The sequence below is a fragment of the Malus domestica genome, chromosome 15 (assembly GCF_042453785.1).
Source record: "Malus domestica chromosome 15, GDT2T_hap1".
Classification (NCBI taxonomy): domain Eukaryota; kingdom Viridiplantae; phylum Streptophyta; class Magnoliopsida; order Rosales; family Rosaceae; genus Malus; species Malus domestica.
In genome coordinates, this window is record NC_091675.1 from 49,088,329 (window position 1) to 49,109,392 (window position 21,064).

Consider the following 21,064-nt stretch of genomic DNA (forward strand, 5'->3'; position numbering starts at 1 on the left):
CTCTCTCCCTACTCCGACCACCATGCACCATAATCTCCTCTCAACTCGAGGTCTCTCCCTACTCGATGACCTGATGAGGACGAGCTCCTCTAGATGGATTTAAGGAACAAGCCTAATGCGAAGTCAACTACAAAAAACTGTTAGTGTAGGAGAATCCAATTAAGATTCTCATGGGTTAGGTTCTATAAATCCCTATAGGTCTAGGTTTACTTGTACTCCAAGTCACTTAACTTATATATATTTGTATTTTTGTGAGATCAATATAAGCAATACAATTACAATTCTACATGGTATCACTCATTTAGGTTTCCCTTTCCTGGTCAAACCCTACCATTCTCCTTCTTTCTCAAACCCTAGCCCTCCCCCAAGTTATTTTTTTCCAAAAATTTTCCCTTTTTGTTATAAACCCTCATCTTTCTTTCACTTATGGCCACTCAAGCTTCTTCCTCCTCTTCCAGCATTCGACCCTTTCACTCCAGTCCTAATGTTGCTCACTTTTTGAAACTAACCAATCCCAACTACCTCATTTGGTTTGGTCAGATGAAGTCGTTTCTTCTTGGTTACAATTTATTTGGCTACGTGGATATCACTAATTGGGCCCTTGCCGTCACTCTTTTTTTCTCTGACACTGAGCCTACTACACCAAATCCGACTTTCGCTACGTGGTTTCAAACTGATCAAACGGTTGTTAGCTATTTGGCTTCCACCCTTTTTGAGCCTATTTTGTCACTCACTATTGGTAAAAACTCCTCTTAGGTCATCTGTAAATGTATCCATGCATATTTTTCTTAGGCTTTGCTTGCTAATGCCATCAATCTCCGGTTTCAACTGCAATCACTTATGAAGGGCTCCCATTCCATATCAGACTACCTTCAACATGCTAAGTTTCTCCCTGACTCTCTTCCTACTATTAATCAATCCGTCTCTAATAATGATTTGGTGAGCTTTGTCTTTAAAGGTCTTGGTCCAGATTACTCAATATTTGTCGCTGCTGTAACTAATTCTCATTATTTGCCAGACTTCCCCGACTTGTGTTCTCGCCTCATGATATTTAAGGCCTAAACAAAAGTAGAGCCAGCGACCCATGCTCTTCTAGCTACTGTTCCAAGTAGCATGGCTCTAGTTCAGGCCCAACAGCCCAGGGCCCAAAGGCTACAACGTGGACAGCAGTAGTGAGCCTCACTTTCCCCACGACAACAGCAATCTGTTGCCTTTCAAGCCCTCGACCCTGATCACCTGCGGCTGCTCTGCAGCTGCAGCAACAACCACGTCACATGAACCAAAGGCACGATGGTTTCAATCAGTGTCCATGTGGCTGAGGTCGAGGCAGTTGTTGTGGAGGTTGTGGTGGTGGCCGTGATGGTTGGCAGACTAACCAATGGGGAATCTGGTATTCTCAATGCACATCTTGATTTGTGGTGTAATTTTTGCAAATCTCCTGGCCATCACATCTCTGCTTCCCTGCATTGCCCCGCTCGTCCTTCTGCGGGCTACCGTGCCTTCCCCTGGTGTTGCTAATAACCCTACCTGGTACTTTGATATGGGCGCCACTCACCACATGATCAACAATGAAGCTGCTCTCAATGACCCATTTTCCTACAATGGTAACGAATATGTTCTCGTTGGTGGCGAGGGTTCTCTTCCTATCACTCACACTGGGTCTTTTTCTATTACTTTAGGTTCTCATTAGTTCAAGTTAAATAATGTCTTATATGTTTCTTCTCTTAAAGCAAATCTTCTCTCATTCTCAGTTTACTAAAGATAATTCTATTGTAGTTACTATTCATCATTTTGGTCAAGTGACCTCTGACTTTTGCACTAGTTCTTTGTTGTTTCAAGGTTGTTGTGAAGGTCATCTTTATCCCGTGTCTCCATCCCGTCAGTCTGCTTTCCATGTTGTCTCTTTCTCCTTGTGGCACTCCCGCCTTGGTCTTGGTCATTTGTCTTTATCTAAGTCGTCTTTAGGTTCTAGGTCTCAATTAAATAGGGTGTTTTGTAAGCCATGTGCACCCTCTATGTCGCACAAATTACCTTTTTATTCCAATAAAGTGTTGCACTGCTTTCATTTTATTTGATTCATTCTGATATTTGGATGTCCTCTACTCCGTCTATTTCCAGTTTTCATTATTGTGTCTTATTTACAGATCATTATAGCATTTACTCTTGGATTTTCCATATGTGGGCCAAATTGGAAGTTTACATGCACTTGGAATCCCTATATAATATGGCATGTAATATATTTAATTCATCGATTAGATTTTTACAAATGGATGGTGGTACAAAATACATCAATAGTTCCTTTAAAACTTTTTGTATAACATTGGGATTGTTCACCGTGTCTCATGTCCTACACTCCCGAACAAAATGACCTAACCGAGCACAAACACCAACACATCTCCACTGTCACTTCTCCCCTTCTAAACACTGCCAATCTCGCACCCTCCCTTTGGGTTGAAATCGCTCTTACCATTGTCTTTATAATTAATCTTCTCCCCTCCTCGGTGTTAGGTTGGTCTAGTCCCTATTTTCGGTTGTTTGGTCGTCATCCCAATTTGTCCTCCCTTCGTTCATTTGGATTTGGTTGTGTGTGTGACTCGCACTTAGGTGCTTATACCACTGACAAACTGGAACCTCGTACCAAAGAATATGTTTTTGTAGGTTGCAACTCTCAATTTAAAGGATACCGATGCCTTGATCCGGACACCAATCGGGTTTGCATCTCCCACCCTGTTTTATTTCCAAAATAGTTCGGTCATATCCCTCTAATTTTGGTCCGGCTGTTGCCCACCCCTAAATTGTATAAGGCTTTGAGACGATTGACATGGCATTAATTATCATTATCGTAGCGTTTTGATTTATTAATATGGAACTAAGTTGAAAATCAGCTCTCTAGTTTTATTTAAAACTAATCCTGTCATTTAATCTCTCTATATGAATCAGTTTGTTGAGACCATCTTTTAGTTGTTGTGTTCCTTTATCTACTATTTGAACCCAACAATTTTTTAAGTATATTCAACACTTACTTTGGACACGAACTAGTACTGTAGTCTAGTACTATTTATTTTCATTTATATGTGAGAGATATAAGGTTTACCTTACATGGATGACGATGACTCTTTTATATTTTTGTTGCGTTTGATACCTAATGTTGAATCATTCTATGGCCCAATCCAATCCCCTCCCCATAATGTAGAATAACGCCATCGTATTCTATGAGTGGAATTTTGTTGATAAAAAGGTTAATTTAGACGTGCAGTGTAAACTTTTACCTTAATACACAATCGATATATGGTAGTTTTGATATAACGTTAGAGGATTAAAATTTGTACTAAGCCAAACAATAAACCAACCATAATTTAGTATTGAATTTTTTATCTAAGGGAATCGACTCTAAGGCTTCCTATTAACAATTAAAGGGAGGGACACCAGTAGACTAAATATAGTAACAATGTATCATTTCAAGTTTCAAGCCTCGTTAGCAGCTCGTATAAGAGATCGAACATGATAAATAGTACACACCCATTTATTTGGTGCATGGTGTACTAAATAGTGCTCAAAATGATTAAGCTGGCCCAACGTATTTTATACATGTTCAAGCCCACTAATTTATCCACCCCAAAACCTATGTATTCTAAATAATGCTAGGCACACCAACCTTTTGTACCAAATAATGTGGCACCAATCACATTTGCATTTTAATTCAAGATGAAATTTAGACCTAATTGGATAAATGGCCTTTGTGGTTATAGGATAGTTGGAAGGTAAACCCCGTGAAAAAAAAAATTCAAATTTAAACCCTTATGGATAAGTATATTATGATTTCCAAAAAAAAAAAATAATTATCATTAAATCTCCGTTGAGCCCATTAGTGATAGCTCCATACTTAACAAACAAGCTTCCTCCCCTGTCACTACTAGTTGCAAAACGGCCAACCATAGTTTGGAATCAACTTGACTATTGCCTCCATGTCTTACACTTGGGATGCTAACGGTTGGAGGGAAACACAAGAAAAAAGAATTTATCTCTTTGTACATCTCTACCATATCTTTGCTATGAAATTCTAAGTTTTATTTAAAGAAAATAATAGAAAAAAAAATTCACGTGAATAGGGCAAACATGGTAATGACTGAGGATGTATGATAGCTTAGTATGTATCTTCATGCCATGTCAGCTATAGTTTGTTACAAGTTAGTTGAGTTGTTAAGAATTAGTTAGTTTGTTAAGTGAGCTAGAATGAGAGAGAGTGTTGAGTCATCAATTGTAAGAAATGCTATATATAGCAACCTATGTGTAATAGCTCATTACCGTTACAAAGCAATAAACACAAGAATATTCAGTTTCTCTCTCTTCCTTTCATCCTTTTCTTTGACTTCCTTCTGCATTTTATGTTTCCTTTCTTCATTAGCATAGCTCAATTCTTATTCAATTCATAGTTGTTGAGATGGTATCGAGCTAGCGATTCTACTGTGAGGTTTGATGGTTTATTGTATTTCTCGATTTTGCATCTGGTGATCTCTTGCTAATGCATCAATGGTGTTCTAGGTTTTGAAGTGCTGGTGATATTTTTGGAAAATTCAGGTGAAATATTCCAAATTCTCCCTGATCTAATTGCGTTGTAGAGTTTTTCTGAGCATTTCTTCAGCATCTATATGATTTGTGATTCCAGTTGTTCTGGGTAGTCTTTTGTTTTAATGTTTTAGAATAGTTGTGAAAAATTTTCTGTTTGGAGGCATAAAGCGATTGTTAGTTGATTCTTGATTCTCAGAATGTTTTAGTGGGGACGAAATCATCTCTGATTGCTTAGTTAAAGTTTGTTGTGGGCACAAAGCCATTTCTTGATTCAGTTGTTGGTTCAAATTTCTTGATTGCTTTCTTTCAGTTCTTGGGAGGTATTGAGTTTGATAGTTGGTTACTATATTTCTTGGTTGAAAATTCTTGAAGTTTTTGTGATAAATATTGAAACAATGTCATCATCATCTATGAAGTTTGAAAGCCTTTTAGGCATGTTGACAATAAAGTTGAATGATAAGAATTTTGCAAAGTGGGTGTTTCAGTTTACCTCTATAGTTAAATGGTATAAGTTATTTGGTCATTTTGATGGATCTGTTAAGTGTCCAACAAATTTTGTTATTAGTCCTAATCAAGAAGTCACTAATACAATTTCTAATGCATTCTTGGAATGAGAATCTGTGGATCTTGCTCTCTTGAGTTTGTTGATTGCTACTTTGTGAGATGAGTCCATTAAGCATGTATTAGGGTCTAAAACTGCAAATGAAGCTCGAGTCTATTTGCAAGATAGATATGCATATGTCTTAAAAGCTAGAGTTAATACTCTCAAGACAAAATTTCAGACTATGCAAAAAGGAAAAAGTTCAATTGATCAATACTTGTCTATGCTTAGAAATATCTAAGACCAATTAATTGTTGCTGGTGAAGTAGTTACTGACAATGATTTCATTGTTGCTGCATTGTCAGGCTTGCCAAGAGAGTATTCTATTATAAGGATTGTAATCTTTATAAGAGATGCAATTATGTCACTAAGAGAATTTCGAGAACAGTTGTTGTGTGCAGAAAGAGAAGTTGATTCTGTTATCAACAATTTGTCTCTAAATATTGCTGGATTGTATATGCAAGGGACTACTGGTTCAAGTTCTCAGTCTTCAATGGTTCAATAGTCTTCTAGCAACTTTGATAATGTATTACTACTGGAGGAACTATTACACATATACCAAATGCAGGTTCCACTTTTGGAGGAAATTATAATCAAGGAGCATCATCTTCGAATTCAGCACATATGTCATATCCTGTTCCTGGTTCAATACAGATAAAATTTCCTTCTTAGGTTCCAGTGATGTTTCCTTCTTCATTTCCTTTACCACAATCTCAGATTCAAGGATATAATAAGGTTACAAATGCTTATGGTTTTGTTGGGACACACAATAATCCAAGGCAATTCAATAACAATAGTCCTCAACCTTACTATGGTTCTAAGCCTAATGGGAATGGAAACTATAGACCTTCAAACTATGGAAACAATAGAGGTGGTAATTCTGGGGGAAAGTCAAATGGAGGAAGCTAGCAATCTTGGTTTGGTAACATGGAGACAAGACCTAATATAGTGCCTGAATGTCAAATATACTCCAAAAGATTACATACAACACCTAATTGCTGGAAAAGATCTACTCAACCAAGCTCAGTGGAATAAGTAATGGAATGTCAGATATGTGACAAGAGAAGACACATTGCATTAAACTGTCATCACATAAATAATTTTGCCTGTGAAGGGACACCACATGCTTATTCTTTCACTGTAATGCTAGCTCAAGCTCCATAAACATTCTTACCCAATGATTATTTGATTATAGACACATTCACTGTAGCAAGTTACTGCATATGAAGGAAATAACAAAATCACAATTGGCAATGGTGAAGGTTTTCCAATCAAATATATTGGTTCCACACATCTGAAAACGTTGCCTTACTCTTTGATTCTAAGAAATTTCTTACATGTGCCAACTATTATTGTCAATCTACTCTCGATCAAACAATTACGTAAGGATAATTTTTGTTGGTTCATATGTGATGATTTGAACTTTTATGTGCAGGACAATGTAACCAAAGTTGTAATATACCAAGGAAGAAGTGAGGATGGTGAGTTGTTTTGGATTCCACTGAAGATGTTTCCAAGGGCTTTATCTTCTTCAGTTCAACAGTTAGTAGCATTACTTGGGCACAAAGTGAAGTATACAATTTGGCACCAAAGGCTTGGACATCCCAACAATGAAGTTATTTCAGAAATGATGAAGCAGTCAAATATAGTTAATACAGAAGATATTCAACAACATGTATGTTCTTTTTGTATTTTTGGTAAAATGTCAAGATAGGTGTTTCCAGATAGGACAAATACATGTAGTTTTCCATTTCAAAAGGTTCACTCAGATCTCTGGGGTACTTCACCAACTAGGTTTATACAAAGGTACAAATACTCTGTTAGTTTTGTTGATGAGCATACAAGACATGTATGGAAATTGTAATGACCCATCCCCAAATATTACGGTTTTTATAATTTTAAAGTGAATTTACGAAAATGCCATTCGAGGAAAAAACGATGACTTTTGTTGACCGCCTTGTCGTGTCACGTAAAATCTGTTTCCTTAGCGTATCCTTGTAGTACTCGTCGTTATGAATGCGTGGGCACAAATAGAATCAAATTTGAAGCTAAGGTGGAGATTTTACGGACTTATGAACGTGAAGGGCAATTTGGTAATTTCAAGTTGGGAGATATTTTTTATGTATGCTTTGTTATGAGCCGTAGGGCCCATACCCCACTTCCTTGTGTCTTCTTTTTCCTCCAATACTCTCGGACTCTCTCGAACCCTCTTCCTCATCACTATCATATTTCATCTCTCATTTCTCTTATTTCATTCACTCTGTAAACACAGAGAACTGGAAGCCATACACCACCTGCCATCAACTTAGGCAAACTCTAGCCTGTACCACCGATATCCACATCTGCAACAAGTTGAATCACACCAAATTCTGGTCTTTAACCTTATTATCTAATTCTTACTCCTTATTTTCTCTGCAAACACCTACTAGGTGGTCTGGCAACATCATCACCATCGCTAACCTTGTTACCCCGACATGATTTATGAGCTCTTTAGCTTATAAACTTGGATCCTGGCCTACTAACTCAACCCAGCTGTGGACCTTGCACTGTCAGTGGCCGCCGCCATTGTTCATCTTCTTATCATGCAAAACTTCTTGAATCTTTGATCAAGGTAAACCCTTGGGACCTCGTAGATCGTGTTTAGTATTGGATTAGGGTAGTTTAGGAGTTAATCACGAATGTGGATGCAGAGAAATCTCAGGAGGGAGCACAACGCATTTTTTTGGAATTTGAAAACGTGGTTATCCGACCACTTTCAGACCATTTTCCCAGCCAACTCGGGCCATGACTGGGCTTCCATTGGGTATAGTCTTGTTTCCTACATTCCTAACTTTACTTTGGCTTTAGAATCATCGAATTTGGTTAAGTATCGAACTAGAAATTAGCTCTAAAAGTTGGGAAGAAAATTTGTAATCCTCGGCCTTGCGAGGAAGCCAAGTACGCTTGTACTCGCGATGTCTTGGGCCGGCACGTGTATCACACATGCCTCCGTTGGAGCTATTGTGAGCTGCAGCCGTCCACGGTGACACCGACAACTTTTTCGGTGACCCATCTTGGCGCTTGGCGGCACGTGCCTGGCCTCCTGGGCTGCCATCCCATGGTGGCGTGTGGGGGAACCCAAGCTTCTTACTTAGGTTTTTCGATGTGCTGAATCCAAATCCGCTGTTCGTTTTCCCAAATTCTATCATTTTAGTAGAGTTTTATTAAACGACCTCTATTGGTGTATAGGTTGTTAATTGGAAGTGACTCTGTCCTCCCTAATTCGAGCGGCTCCCCGGCAATGGAATACTGTGAGTGGACCCCTTCTCAAATTGCATGTTTTTTTTTATAAAATATTAGGCTTACATGCATTTCATATTTCACTAATTGAGTATGTTTTATATTATGTTTTACGGATTTCTATATTTACGGTTTACGGAGAAACTATGATTTATTTAAATTGCTTTTACAAAATATTTATGATTTATCAAATTTACGTTTTACTAAAGGTTATGAATGATTGGATTTTCGTATATGAAATTCTACGGATTTATGAATATGAATTATCATGGATTTATGAGATGAGGCTTTGAGCTTTTGAGCTCCGATTTGATATGAGATTTTTGAGATATGTTTTCGGTGCTTATCTAGTGGGTTATCATACAGCACATACACACAACATGGGTATGTAGACGTCTATGGCCAAAGGACACAGTTGAGGATATTTATGACATACCCCCAACTTCACTGGCGAAACTAGTGTCGGACAGCTTCACTAGCCATGGCTAGTGTCGGTGTGTTATGTTGTATGTTTCTTCACTGGCGTAACCCAGTGTCGTATAGCTTCACCTTCGGGTGATGGACAGGTACTGTCTTTGGGCGACTATGATACCCCTAGTTGAGTACATCATTAATGTTATTTATGGAAGTTTTACGGATTTACCTTCGGGCGACTATATTACCATTATTGAGCACGGGTTTACGCGCACATGTTTTACGAATGTTTTTCATGGCATGTTAGAGTTTTCAGAAAACTTACTATGTAGTATTATATGTGTTTTCAAAATAGGGGGTTAATATGTTCAGAAAGAAAATGGCTTTCTTATTATTAGTATTAGTATTATAAACTTTGGTCTTCTCACCCTTTATTTTGCGCCCCCTTCAGGGATTAGAATCAAGGCATCCGGTCCCGGCGTGAGGACACCTCTGCATAGGTATCTTCAAGTCTTCTCTGTGTAGGACCTATTCCTTTGTTTGTATATTTTTATAATAAGTCTTTCATATTATTCTTGATTAGTTGTATGTTCTGAACATGTTTTTGCATTGGCATGTTTCTTTCTAATTAAGTATTTTATTTGGATGAATGTTTAAAATGGCTTCGTCATCTTCGGGTGTCGGCCAACACGTGCCTATCCTGGTATTTGGGGATATCGGGATCTGGGCGTGTTAGTTTGGTATCAGAGCATGGTTTGTTTATAGCATACTTAGGATCTTTTCCCACTTTAGTATTATGTTGGCCTTGATATCATTTAGATGTCACGGCTTCTGTTTATCGATGTCATTCGGCACGGTTATGCAATCCTCATTCTGCCTGAATAGTCGCATCCTATTTGAAGTATAAGAAAACCATGTTGGAATTTTGTCTCAAATTTGACGTAATTGATTGATGGATGACTTTCAATGTTGGACTGATACTCTGCGTCATGTGTTCCCTAGGAATGGCGGGCAGAGTTAGTTCTACATAGAAGTGACGTGAATTAGAGGAAATCGTGGGATGAATTCTAGTTGAGACCAGTTGAAGATCAAAAATGATGTTGGTCCTCTGCGATAGGAATGGCGGGCAGAGTCATACTTGTTGGGAGAATGCTCAAAACATTCGAAGTTCGTGTTGGAGAAAATTATGAAAACACCAGTAGTAAGCGAAGTTAGCAGGTATTGGGGGGGGTAGACCAAATCAGTTTCTTTAGGCTTATTGTTTCCTTTTAAGGAATTCGTGTGGACCCTCAGGAAAATTCCTGGGTGATTGTCTTATTGATAACTTTCTTTTCTGCTCTAACCATGAATTCAGTTTATTAAACATCAATAACCAGCTTTATACCAAATTGCTCAAATGTCGACCTTGCTTAGATTACATACCTTACTTGGGAGACATGAACGTAGCAGAAGATATTCTTACCAAATCCAAGGTTGTGACAGTTGGGAATCGAAATCCTTTCAAGTGTCGTGAATTATGAAATATCATTGGTCTTGTCGATTTCTATCGACAGTTGCCAACGATTCTTTGACCATAATTTAAACCCTCATCTTTTTCTAGGGAATAAGTTAGTTTTGTTCGATATGTTGTCTTACCCAACCATTGTTCTTACACCCTTGGATGACACCAATAAATTTTAAACCCGACGATGATGTTTACAGAATGATTTGCCATACGCTGATGTAGTAAGATTGAGTAATGTTTATGCCTTTCGACGTTAAAACAACATGAAGTGGACCGTTCTATCTACTACCTGGGGTCAACGACTACCATGCTGGCTTGAAAACCTAATGGCACCCCTCCGTGGAGACTTTGGTAATGATTCGATGTTTATCGACCATCTCACTCGGTGTATTGTTCATTAGTCCATGAAGACTATACCTTGAACCATTTGGCCGAATTCCTTATTCTTGAATTTTTCAAACTCTCTGACATTTTGGTCTACATCGGCTCTGTTCATAATCTCATTTTCACCTCCTGGTACTAAAAGATATCTTAGTCAATCTTGGGTTACCATACTGCTCTTCGTATCATTCTTGAAGTAGACAGACTGTCCAGGAGGACCACTTAAACATTGAAGTTTTTAGGTCAGATTGTTTGTCCTTGAATAACCCAATCAGCACCTTATCTAGTAAATCTTCACCACTAGTGATTTAATATCAAGGTTCTAAAAAACGCTAGGCGCTAGTCGGGTGGCGGGCTAGCACCTAGCACCTAGGCGGATTTAGGTAAATTTCTTGTATATCTTGTAAATAAAAGCATATTGATACTTACAAAAAATTATACTTGTATGAAATCCATGGATAAGATAATAAAAGAATGATAAAATGCAAAAAGAGTATTCAACAAGTCCAAAATTTAAAAACACATCAAGCATATATGCCATATAACCATACTACCATAGTGAGGAGTATTGTAGGATTATGATGACACATGTACAAGTACAACAAGTTCACAATTTAAAACAACATAAAATGCAAAATAGGAGGAAAATAAAGAAATATAGTAATGTAAGATAAAATAAAGAAATATAGTAATGTAAGATAATTATGTTTAGCATCCCAGAATTTAAGTTGATACACACCTATTCGGCTATTCTATAAAATTAACAAAATTTCAAGGTATAAACATAGGCGCATGTAGTACCAATTGTGAATGAAAATGTCTTCCTTGTGCTGTCATCTGTAGCGGCCCCCAACATATTCACGAGCTCTGGAACACCACCCATCTCCACAATTTTCATTCTCCTTTCATCTGTAAATCAAAAGAAGACATAAAATGTTTAGCACCTATACCTGTATGTAAAACACATAGAAAATGTACAAAAGAAATATTATGCCGTTGCTGGTTTTGGTGTCATGGATTTCTCTGCCAATATTGGCTTATTTCTCTGCCAATATCCAATATTTTTTGAACTTTTTCATAACTTTTTTTTTCCCAATGCCCTTTTCATGCAACTTTATCCAATCATATATGTGAAATTGGATAGTCACTAGTTAGAGATGGGATTTCTGTCAACCTTATTTTTAAATTTTAATTAATACCACTATACCACCAAGTATATATCTAAATGAATGAGCTTTCTCAAAATTAGACATAGAAAAGAAAATCAAGCTACGAAAGTTACCAGGCATCAAACTCTTCTTCACCATATCCCTCCAAGACTCTCTCGGTGTCGGATTCAAACTCAACTTCTTCATCATCTCCTTCTTCTTCCGTGTCCTCATCCGATAGAAAATCTTCTTCATGAAGTTCTCTTACTTCAACATTTTTGGAACTTCCCCTAGGCTATAGGGAACTACCTACCTCCGATGTCTCTCCAATTCCCGAACCAAGCTCAAGCTCTTCATCACCACCCTCCACAATCCAACCTTGAGCCATACTAGCTTCACTTGCAAGTAGTATGTCCACTTTCTTCTCCTTCTCTATTTTCTTCTTGTTCATAATCCTTGCATTAAATTGGACATAGACCAAATTATTTAATCTTGTTGTATCTAGTCTATTCCTTTTCTTTGTATGTATGCCTTCAAAGGAACTCCAATTTCTTTCACAACCGGATGAACTTGTAGTCAATGAGAGAATCTTTATAGCCATCCTTTGCAAATTAGGCAAACCATTTCCATAATTATACCACCATGCAACTAATGAAGAAAAAACGCACACAATTAGTAATGAAAAATAAGTAGTAAACTCAAATTTAATAAATAAAAGTTAAAACATAAGCATATGTGAAATGAATATTCATACCCGGATTATAGTTTTCATCATTCTCAATGCATCCAATTTCGGCCAAATGTCTTCCAAATCCACCTTCTTTTACCCTATACTTGTGCATCTCAACATTTATCACTTGGTTTTGAATCTCATAATTATTGGGGAAGAACTTCTCAACATAAGTAAAAATCCCCTCCATGACAAATGGATCATGTTGTATGCTTTGATCTTTGAAGAAATAAGGGTTCAAGAGGTAGCCCGCCAAATGCAATGGACTATCAAGCCGCTCATAAACTTTTTCGTCAATAATTTGAAGAATTGGTTGATAGTTGGCCTCATTGTTCTTGAATGTCTCCTTAATCTCCATCTTTGCTTTTTGTAGCTCTCCATACAAAAAGCCCATTGATGGCTTTTTATCCCCATCCACAATTCGAAGTATCTTGAATAAAAGATCAAACACTTTCAAGCAAAGTGAGACCCCATTCCAAAAATGTGCATTCACTACGGTAGCATATGCCGTTTTCCCTTTTGTAGTCTTGACATGTTTGCATTGTTCTCATTCATCACTAGCAACCATAACCTTCAAGTCTTTTTTCATATCCATTAAGCTTTGCAATGTGAGGAAAGAAGTTGCAAATCTAGTGACTCCAGGCCTTATTATGTCTCTTTTCTTGGTGTGCATCCTCATCAATGCCAAAGTTTTATGATGTGCATAAAGGAAGACAGTGGAAACTTTTTCCTTGTCAATAACTCCTTTGAACCTAGGGAGATTACCAATCCCTTGAAGCATGAGATTCAAAGTATGAGTGGCATATGATGTCCAAAACATATTCGGCCTTTATTTTCTTCATCATGTTTGCCGCCGCCATATTGTTAGATGCATTATCGGTTACCACTTGAATCACATTTTGAGGCCTAATTTCTTCAATACACTTGTCAACATATTCAAAGATATATTCTCCGGTATGTGCTTCACTAGAGCATTCCTTAGAAGAAAGAAATATGGTGCCCTCCTTACAATTGACACATAAATTCATTATGCTTTTTCTTTTTCGGTCGGTCCAAGCATCCGTCATGATTGAGCAACCATTCAAAGCCCATTTTTCTTCATGTTTCTTGAGTGACTTTTTTACTCTTTCCACTTATTCTTTTAATAATGGCTCTCTTAATTCGTATTAGCTTGGAGGTAGGTAACCCGGGCCAAATTGACCAACCCCTTCCATCACACGCTTGAAACTATCATTATCAATAGCATGGAAAGGAATATCGTCTTCGTACACCCATCGAGCCACATATTGATCCACTTGATATGCTATTTCCTTCGAAATTGCATCATGGATGTTTTGTTGCCGAGTTTTCTTGCTTCCCTCACTTGAAGAATCATGATTGATGGGGGATGCAAACCTATCCATAAGTCCAAGAGTGCAAGACCTTTTCCTTGACCTAACCACTTCAATGTCTTCTTCTTCTTCTTGAATTTTTTGAAGTTGCACCTCTTCCCTCACTTCCACAATGTGCTTATCCCTTTGTTTCTTCTTATTTTTTGCTTCTTCTATTACGGCTCTACATTTGGCTTTATCTTCATCTGAAGACTTTGTGCATGCCGCTACATTTCCCCTTATGTTGGCTACATGTTGTTTTAATCTATGCACTCCACCACTAATGATTTTATTACACAACTTACATTTCACCTTATTTGAGTTTGTAGGATTTGCCAAGATCCCATATTCCCATCCCACATCTTCCGAGCTACGCTTCAACACATTTTCAGTTTGGGAGGAGGACAACATTGCATTAGATGATCCAGATGATGAGGTACTAGTCATCAGTATCACACAAGAAACAATCCTAAAGTTCATATAAAATAAACATTACAAAGAACTTACATATATTATATATATACTTGCTAATATCCCAAACAGTAGCTACATAAACATTGGGATGAAATCCCACTTACATGTATTATAATTATATATATACTTGCTAATATATATGAAGCTTAGAACTAAGTAAGCACATAAAAGAAAACAAATCAGAAGTTCAGAAGAGGCCCGAGAAGTTAAATATTTAACCGACAAAGAAATGGATTGATAAAAATAACATAATGGGGATTCAAATATACTTATATATTCATATATGACCAAAAACATAATCATAAACTTCACCTATGAAACAGGAAAAAAAAATCAAGATAACATGGTTTGACTTCGGCAGTTCAGCTACAAAATAACAATTGAAAAAAAAGTCTAAGAGTTTACCTTCAAAATGATGCTCAAATTCACAGTCGACAATAGACCGAAGAAGCTCAGGCTTGAAAAGGAAATCTCTGAACCTTGAACTGTGAATTCCAACGTATCCCCTGCAAAAATACAATGACAAAGATAACCAAATTAGACCTAAATAATATTCAATTGCAATCAGAATACTTCTCTTCTGCATTACGATCGGATTTTGACTTACAACAATCATATGCAAGCAAAGCAACAGATAATAAGCAATTAGAATAACAAAAAGGTTGAATTTTTAATTCTGATCGACTAAACAACGAACTGAAAAAAAAATAAGCAAGCAAATCCGTAGACCAAAAACTCACTTTTTGGGGGCTTCGCCGTTTACTTTAGCTGCAGAGTCAGGGGCCTTCTCCTCCTCTTCTTCGTAATCGACGAGTTCCTCGACTCGAAGTCGCAGCCAAGCTATGGAGAATCAAGATGCGAGAGCAGGTGGAGAGTGGAGATTGTGGAAATTGGAAAAGATAATTGATGACGATGAGTCGAAGACCCAGAAAACCTCTCAAAGTCGCAGTAGCCAGCAGGTGAGTCTGTGAGTGCACTGCACTTGAAGAAGGCAGAAGAAACAAAGGACTTGGTTTCTGAAATGAAATTAGGGTAGCTGCAGGGCACAGGGACTTACAAAGTTAGAATAAACTTCAATAAAGATAGGATTTTTTTTTTCAATTTCAATTTCAAAAAAAAAAAAAAAAAACCGCCTAGAGCCCAGCCATTTTTTTCCACCGTTTTGCACGAACAAGCCTTGACCACCCTCCGCCCAGCGCTTAGGCGTTGCCTAGGCCGTTTTTTAGAAAACTGTTTAATATTCTTGGAGCTACCGTTGTAACGAATTTTTGTGAATTTTGGGTTGAGGAAAAATCTAAATTTCTGTTCGTCAGTTTCCATTAAACTATCATTCAAGTTGAGTTATCGTTTGACCATTTCAATAGCTATCACATAATCAAGTTAAGTATTTACACGTATTTAAGCATCAGAGTTGTATATTCAATCCAGATATCTTGTACTCTAGTATTGATGGACTTGTTTTGACCCTTAAACTCTTGAGTGTTCTTTTAGCCTCTTCGGCATGATTTCTCGCTAAATCCGTGAAGAATTCACAATGGATCGACCCGAATGAAATGTGCGCCCAGTTCCATATCGATTATAACAGAAACATTAGGAGCATAACCTTTTCGCAAGCTTACCAGATTTACCAGGAAGAATTCCAAGTGGTCTTGAAGATTTAGCAGTCTTTTAGTAAGGAATTGGTGAAAGTAGAACTGTAGGTTCCGAGCTTGGTGATTGTTTGGACATTTTCTGTGAATGTTTGAAACGACAACCATAATTCGAAGGAAGTGGACAGAGTGATAGTTCTTCAAATATAGGTTTAGACTCTTATACCTCTTGATCAGGAGAGCGATCATTGTAGTTAGTCAGGAAAGAAATGTTTTACGACAAGTGTTCATCTCTACGCATCTTTCAACTACTTCACTCCAGAACTTTATTGTTCGTGTGCATGTGGATGTTGAAGCACTTTTAGCAGCTGTGATTGGTGCGCTTTGGGGTAGTACATGAGCGTGATTGAGGTGTGGATCGAATGATTTTATGCACATTCTCACATTGAGGGGCAAAATGGTATTTTTGCATCCTCAGGGACTTTTTACTTGCTTACTGAGACAACAATGAGTTATCGGCATTATAGGTTGCAGATTGTAATATCATGGCTTATTTGTTGGGTTCGCTAAGCAAGTGGGCAAGTCGGCTTGTTTACAACAATAGTTATTAATTAGCTTTGGTTTGGACTCGACTCAAGACACACCTATTCTCAGTACGTGATGTTATGAATGTTTAAGCAAGGCCCATTTTTATTTTTGGTTTTGAATTTTTCCGTGCAAATATTTTAACCTACAATATTTTATTTATATATGTATTTTTGTTATTACAAATTTTGGGTGAGTTATTCCCACCTTCAGTGTTGAACTCAGTACACGTATTTGAATCCTACATCTATTTTTGACGTTATTTTATTATACGCATATATTTTGGACCTTATGTTATTACATAATAATATGTATTTTCAACCTTATATTTTTATATGTATTATACTATACTATATTATTGCGGAAGGAAGAAAGTATGAGCTTTGAGGCATGAAAAAGGAATCATTGCAATCCAATCACGATGGAATGGCATTCTCTTTTATATAGACGCTCTAACTTGATTTCTTCCTTGTATATATATATATATATTCTCCTTATTTTCGAATATTTTACATATAGCAAGTTATTTCAAATTTCGGGGACGAAATTTTCTTAAAATGAGTAGATTGAAACGACCCGTCCCCAAATTTTACAGTTTTTATAATTTTAAAGCGTGAATTTATGAAAATGCCCTTCGAGGAAAAAACGTTAACTTTTGTTGACCGCATTGTCATGTCACGTAAGATCCGTTTCCTTGGCGTATCCTTGTAGTACTTGTCGTTATAAATGCGTGAGCGGAATCGAATTTGAAGTTAAGATGGAGATTTTACGAACTTAAGAACTTGAGGACAATTTGGTAATTTTAAGTTGAGAGATATTTTGTGTGTGCGTGCTGTGTTGTGAGGCGTGGGGCCCACATCTGACTTCCCTTTCTTCCCTGTGTCTTTCTTTTCCCCCCAGTACTCTCTGACTCTCTAAAACCCTATCCCTCATCATTCTCTTCCTTATCATATTTTATCTCTCATTTATCTCATTTCCTTCACTCTGTAAACACATCATTCACTCTGTAAACACAAAGAACTAGAAGCCATACACCACCTGCCATCAACTCAAGCGAACTCCAGCCTTCACCACCGACATCCACATCTGCAACAAGTCGAATCACACCAAACTCATGCCTTTAACCTCACTATCTAATCTCTCACTCCCTATTTTCTCTGTAAACACTTACTCGGTGGTCCAACAACATTATCACTGTCGCTAACCTTGTTACCCCGACATGATTTACGAGCTCTTCAACTTAGAAACTTGGATCCTGGCCTGCTAACTTAACCCAATCATGGACCTTGCACTATCAGTGGCTACCGCCACTGTTCATCTTCTTCTCTGACAAAACTTCTTGAATCTTTGATCAAGGTATACCCTTGGGACCCCGTAGATCATGTTTAGTATTGGATTATGGTAGTTTATGAGTTAATCACGCGTGTGGATACAAAGAAATCTTAGGAGGGAGCACGATGCATTTTTCTGGAATTTGAAAACGTGTTCATCTGTCCACTTTCAGACCATTTTCTTGGCTAACTCGAGCCACTACTGGGCTTCTATTAGGTATAGTCTTGTTCCCTACGTTCTTAACTTTACTTTGGCTTTCGAGTCATTGAATTTGGTTAAGTATCGAACTAGAAATTATCTCTGAAAGTTGGGAAGAAAATTTGCAATCCTTGGCCTCACGAGGAAGGCAAGTATGCTTGTAATCGTGGCGCGTGGTGCACAAGTGCCTCCATGGCAGTGCTGGTGACTTTTCTGGTGACCTATCTCGGCACGTACCCTCCTGGGCCGCCACCCTATGGCTGCGCGTGGGGGAACCCAAGGTCATTCCTTAGGTTTTTCGACATGCCGAATTCGAATCCGAATCCAATGTCCGTTTTTCCAAATTCTATTGTTTTAGTAGAGTTTTATCAAATGGCCTCTATTGGTGTATAATTGCGTTGATTGGAAGTGACTCCGTCCTCCCTAGTTCGAGCGGCTCCCTAGCAATGGAATACTATGAGTAGACCTCTTCTCAAATTGCAGGTTTTTATTAAATATTAGGCTTGCATGCATTTCATATTTCACTAATTGAGTATGTTTTATTTTATGTTTTACGAACTTCTATACTTATGGTTTATGGAGAAATTATGATTGTGTGGATAACACTTCCCTATTTAAATTTCTTTTACAAATATTTATGATTTATCGAATTTACGTTTTACAAAAGGTTATAAATTATTGTATTTTCATATATGAAATTATATGGATTTACGAATATGAATTATCATGGATTTATGAGATGAGGCTTTGAGTTTTTGAGCTCCGGATTTGATATGAGATTTTTGAGATATGTTTCGATGCTTATCTAGTGGGTTATCATACATCACATACACACAACACGGTTATATAGAAGTCTATGGCCATAGGACACAGTTGATGATATTTATGACATACCCCCATCTTCACTAGCGAAACCAGTTTCGGACAGCTTCACTAGCCATGGCTAGTGTCAGTGTGTTATGTTATATGTTTCTTCACAGGAGTAACCTAGTGTCGTACAACTTAACCTTTAGGTGATGGACAGGTACTGCCTTCGGGCTACTATGATACCTTTAGTTGAGTACATCATTGACTTGATTTACGGATGTTTTACGGATTTGCCTTCGAGTGGCTATATTACCATTATTGAGCTTGGGTTTATACGCACATGTTTTACGAATGTTTTTCATGGCAAGTTAGAGTTTTCAGAAAACTTACTATGTAGTACTATATGTGTTTTCAAAACAAGGGGTTAGTATGTTTAGAAAGAAAATGGTTTTCTTATTATTAGTATTAGTATTATAAACTTTGGTCTACTCACCTTTTGTTTTGCGACCCCCTTCAGGTGTTTGAATCGAGGCATCTGATCTCGACGTTAGGACATCTCTACATAAGTATCTTCGAGTAATCTCTGTGTAGGACCCATTCCTTTGTTCGTATCATTTTATAATAATTATTTCACATCATTCTTGATTAGTTGTATGTTCTGAACATGTTTTTGCATTGACATGTTTCTTTCTAATTAAGTATTTTATTTGTATACATGTTTAAAATGGCTTCGTCACTCTCGGATGTCGGCCAGCATGTGTCTATCCTGGTATTTAGGGACATTGGGATCGGGGTGTGTTAGATATTTCCTTTGATAAATAAATCAGAAGTCTTTGGTGTGTTTCGAAAGATTTTCAATTTTGTTCTCAATCAGTTTAATGTGGGAATAAAATGCTTGCAAACTGATGGAGATGGAGAGTTCATGAGTAAACAATTTGATGATTTTTTGAAACTTAAAAGTGTAATTCATAAGATTTCATGTCGATACACTCCTCGATGGCTGCGAGGAAGCATAGACAAATCATAGAGACTGCAATCACTTTAATGACTACTGCTCATTTCCTCAGAATTTGTGGTTTCATGCTTGTGCACACTCTGTGTTTCTAATAAATAGAAAGGCAAGTAAAACTTTAGGAATAAAAATCACGTTATCAGTTGGTTTTTGGTACTAATCCTCAGTTGCAAAATGTCAAGATATTTGGAATAGCAGTGTATCCATATATTAGACCATATAATGAAAACAAGTTGCAGCCAAGGGCTATTCAATGTATTTTTGTTGGTTATGCAGAGAGTTATAAGGGGGTTTTATGTTACCATGTGCAGTCTCAGAAATTAGTTATATCCAGACATGTTATATATGATGAGAGTTTATTTCCTTACAAGTTTAAAGTTTGTGAAACCAAGACTCAATCTCAAGGTGAATCTTAAATAGGGAATTCTCTAACTACTCCAATCATTGTTACACTTCTAGTGTAGCATAATTCAAGTAATTCAGTAGACGGAAATGTAGTTCATGATTATGTGAATATAAGTCCTATAAATTTAGCAAGTGCAGCTACTATTGAATCAAATGGAAGTGCAATTAGGTCAAGCAACAACAGTTAATCAACAACATCATCACAATCTAATAAAACAACTCACTCATCTCCTCCAAACACAGCTTTGATGTTACCTGTCCTTAATCCTGCACAAATAGAGGTAATTTTTCCTTTACACATAAGCTATCATTTAAAGTAAATGGGTGTACAAGTTGAAAAAAGAATCCTGATGGTTCCATTTCAAGATATAAAGCTAGGTTAGTGGCACAAGGATATAATCAAGAACATGGCTTGGATTACTTTGAAACATTCAGTCTTGTTGTGAGACACACCACTGTCAGGTTGATTATCTCTATTGCAGCTTAGTTTAAATAGGAATTAAGATAGCTTGATGTCCAGAATGCATTCTTGCATGGTGAGTGGGAGGAAGAAGTTTATATGAAGCAACCACAAGGCTTTGTGGGTTCAAGATATCTTGAGTATGTCTACATATTAGTTAAATCTCTATATGGATTAAAACAGGCACCAAGGGCCTGGAATGCCCA

General features: G+C 37.3%; 1 protein-coding gene and 1 long non-coding RNA gene across 2 annotated transcripts; both read right to left on the reverse strand.

The window, feature by feature from the left end:
- Positions 1-12,191: 12,191 nt before the first annotated feature.
- LOC103402067 (uncharacterized) lies at positions 12,192-12,984 on the reverse strand. The gene is made up of 2 exons (XM_029093525.2): positions 12,651-12,984; positions 12,192-12,544 (listed from the first exon to the last, which is right to left on the reverse strand). Exons 1-2 carry the CDS (start codon positions 12,982-12,984, stop codon positions 12,192-12,194), a joined length of 687 nt encoding a protein of 228 aa, XP_028949358.2.
- Positions 12,985-14,725: 1,741 nt separating this feature from the next.
- Positions 14,726-15,398, reverse strand: LOC139192045 (uncharacterized). Its single transcript, XR_011575825.1, has 2 exons — positions 15,211-15,398; positions 14,726-14,976 (listed from the first exon to the last, which is right to left on the reverse strand). It is a non-coding gene; the product is annotated as an uncharacterized lncRNA (long non-coding RNA).
- Positions 15,399-21,064: the final 5,666 nt, after the last annotated feature.

Bases quoted from the DNA above. Each gene is read 5' to 3' on its own strand.
- LOC103402067 (XM_029093525.2), bottom strand. From the start codon at position 12,984: ATGGAGATTAAGGAGACATTCAAGAACAATGAGGCCAACTATCAACCA. The intron at 12,545-12,650 runs GTATGAATATTC...TTTCTTCATTAG, and splicing joins TGATGAAAACTATAATCCGG to TTGCATGGTGGTATAATTAT.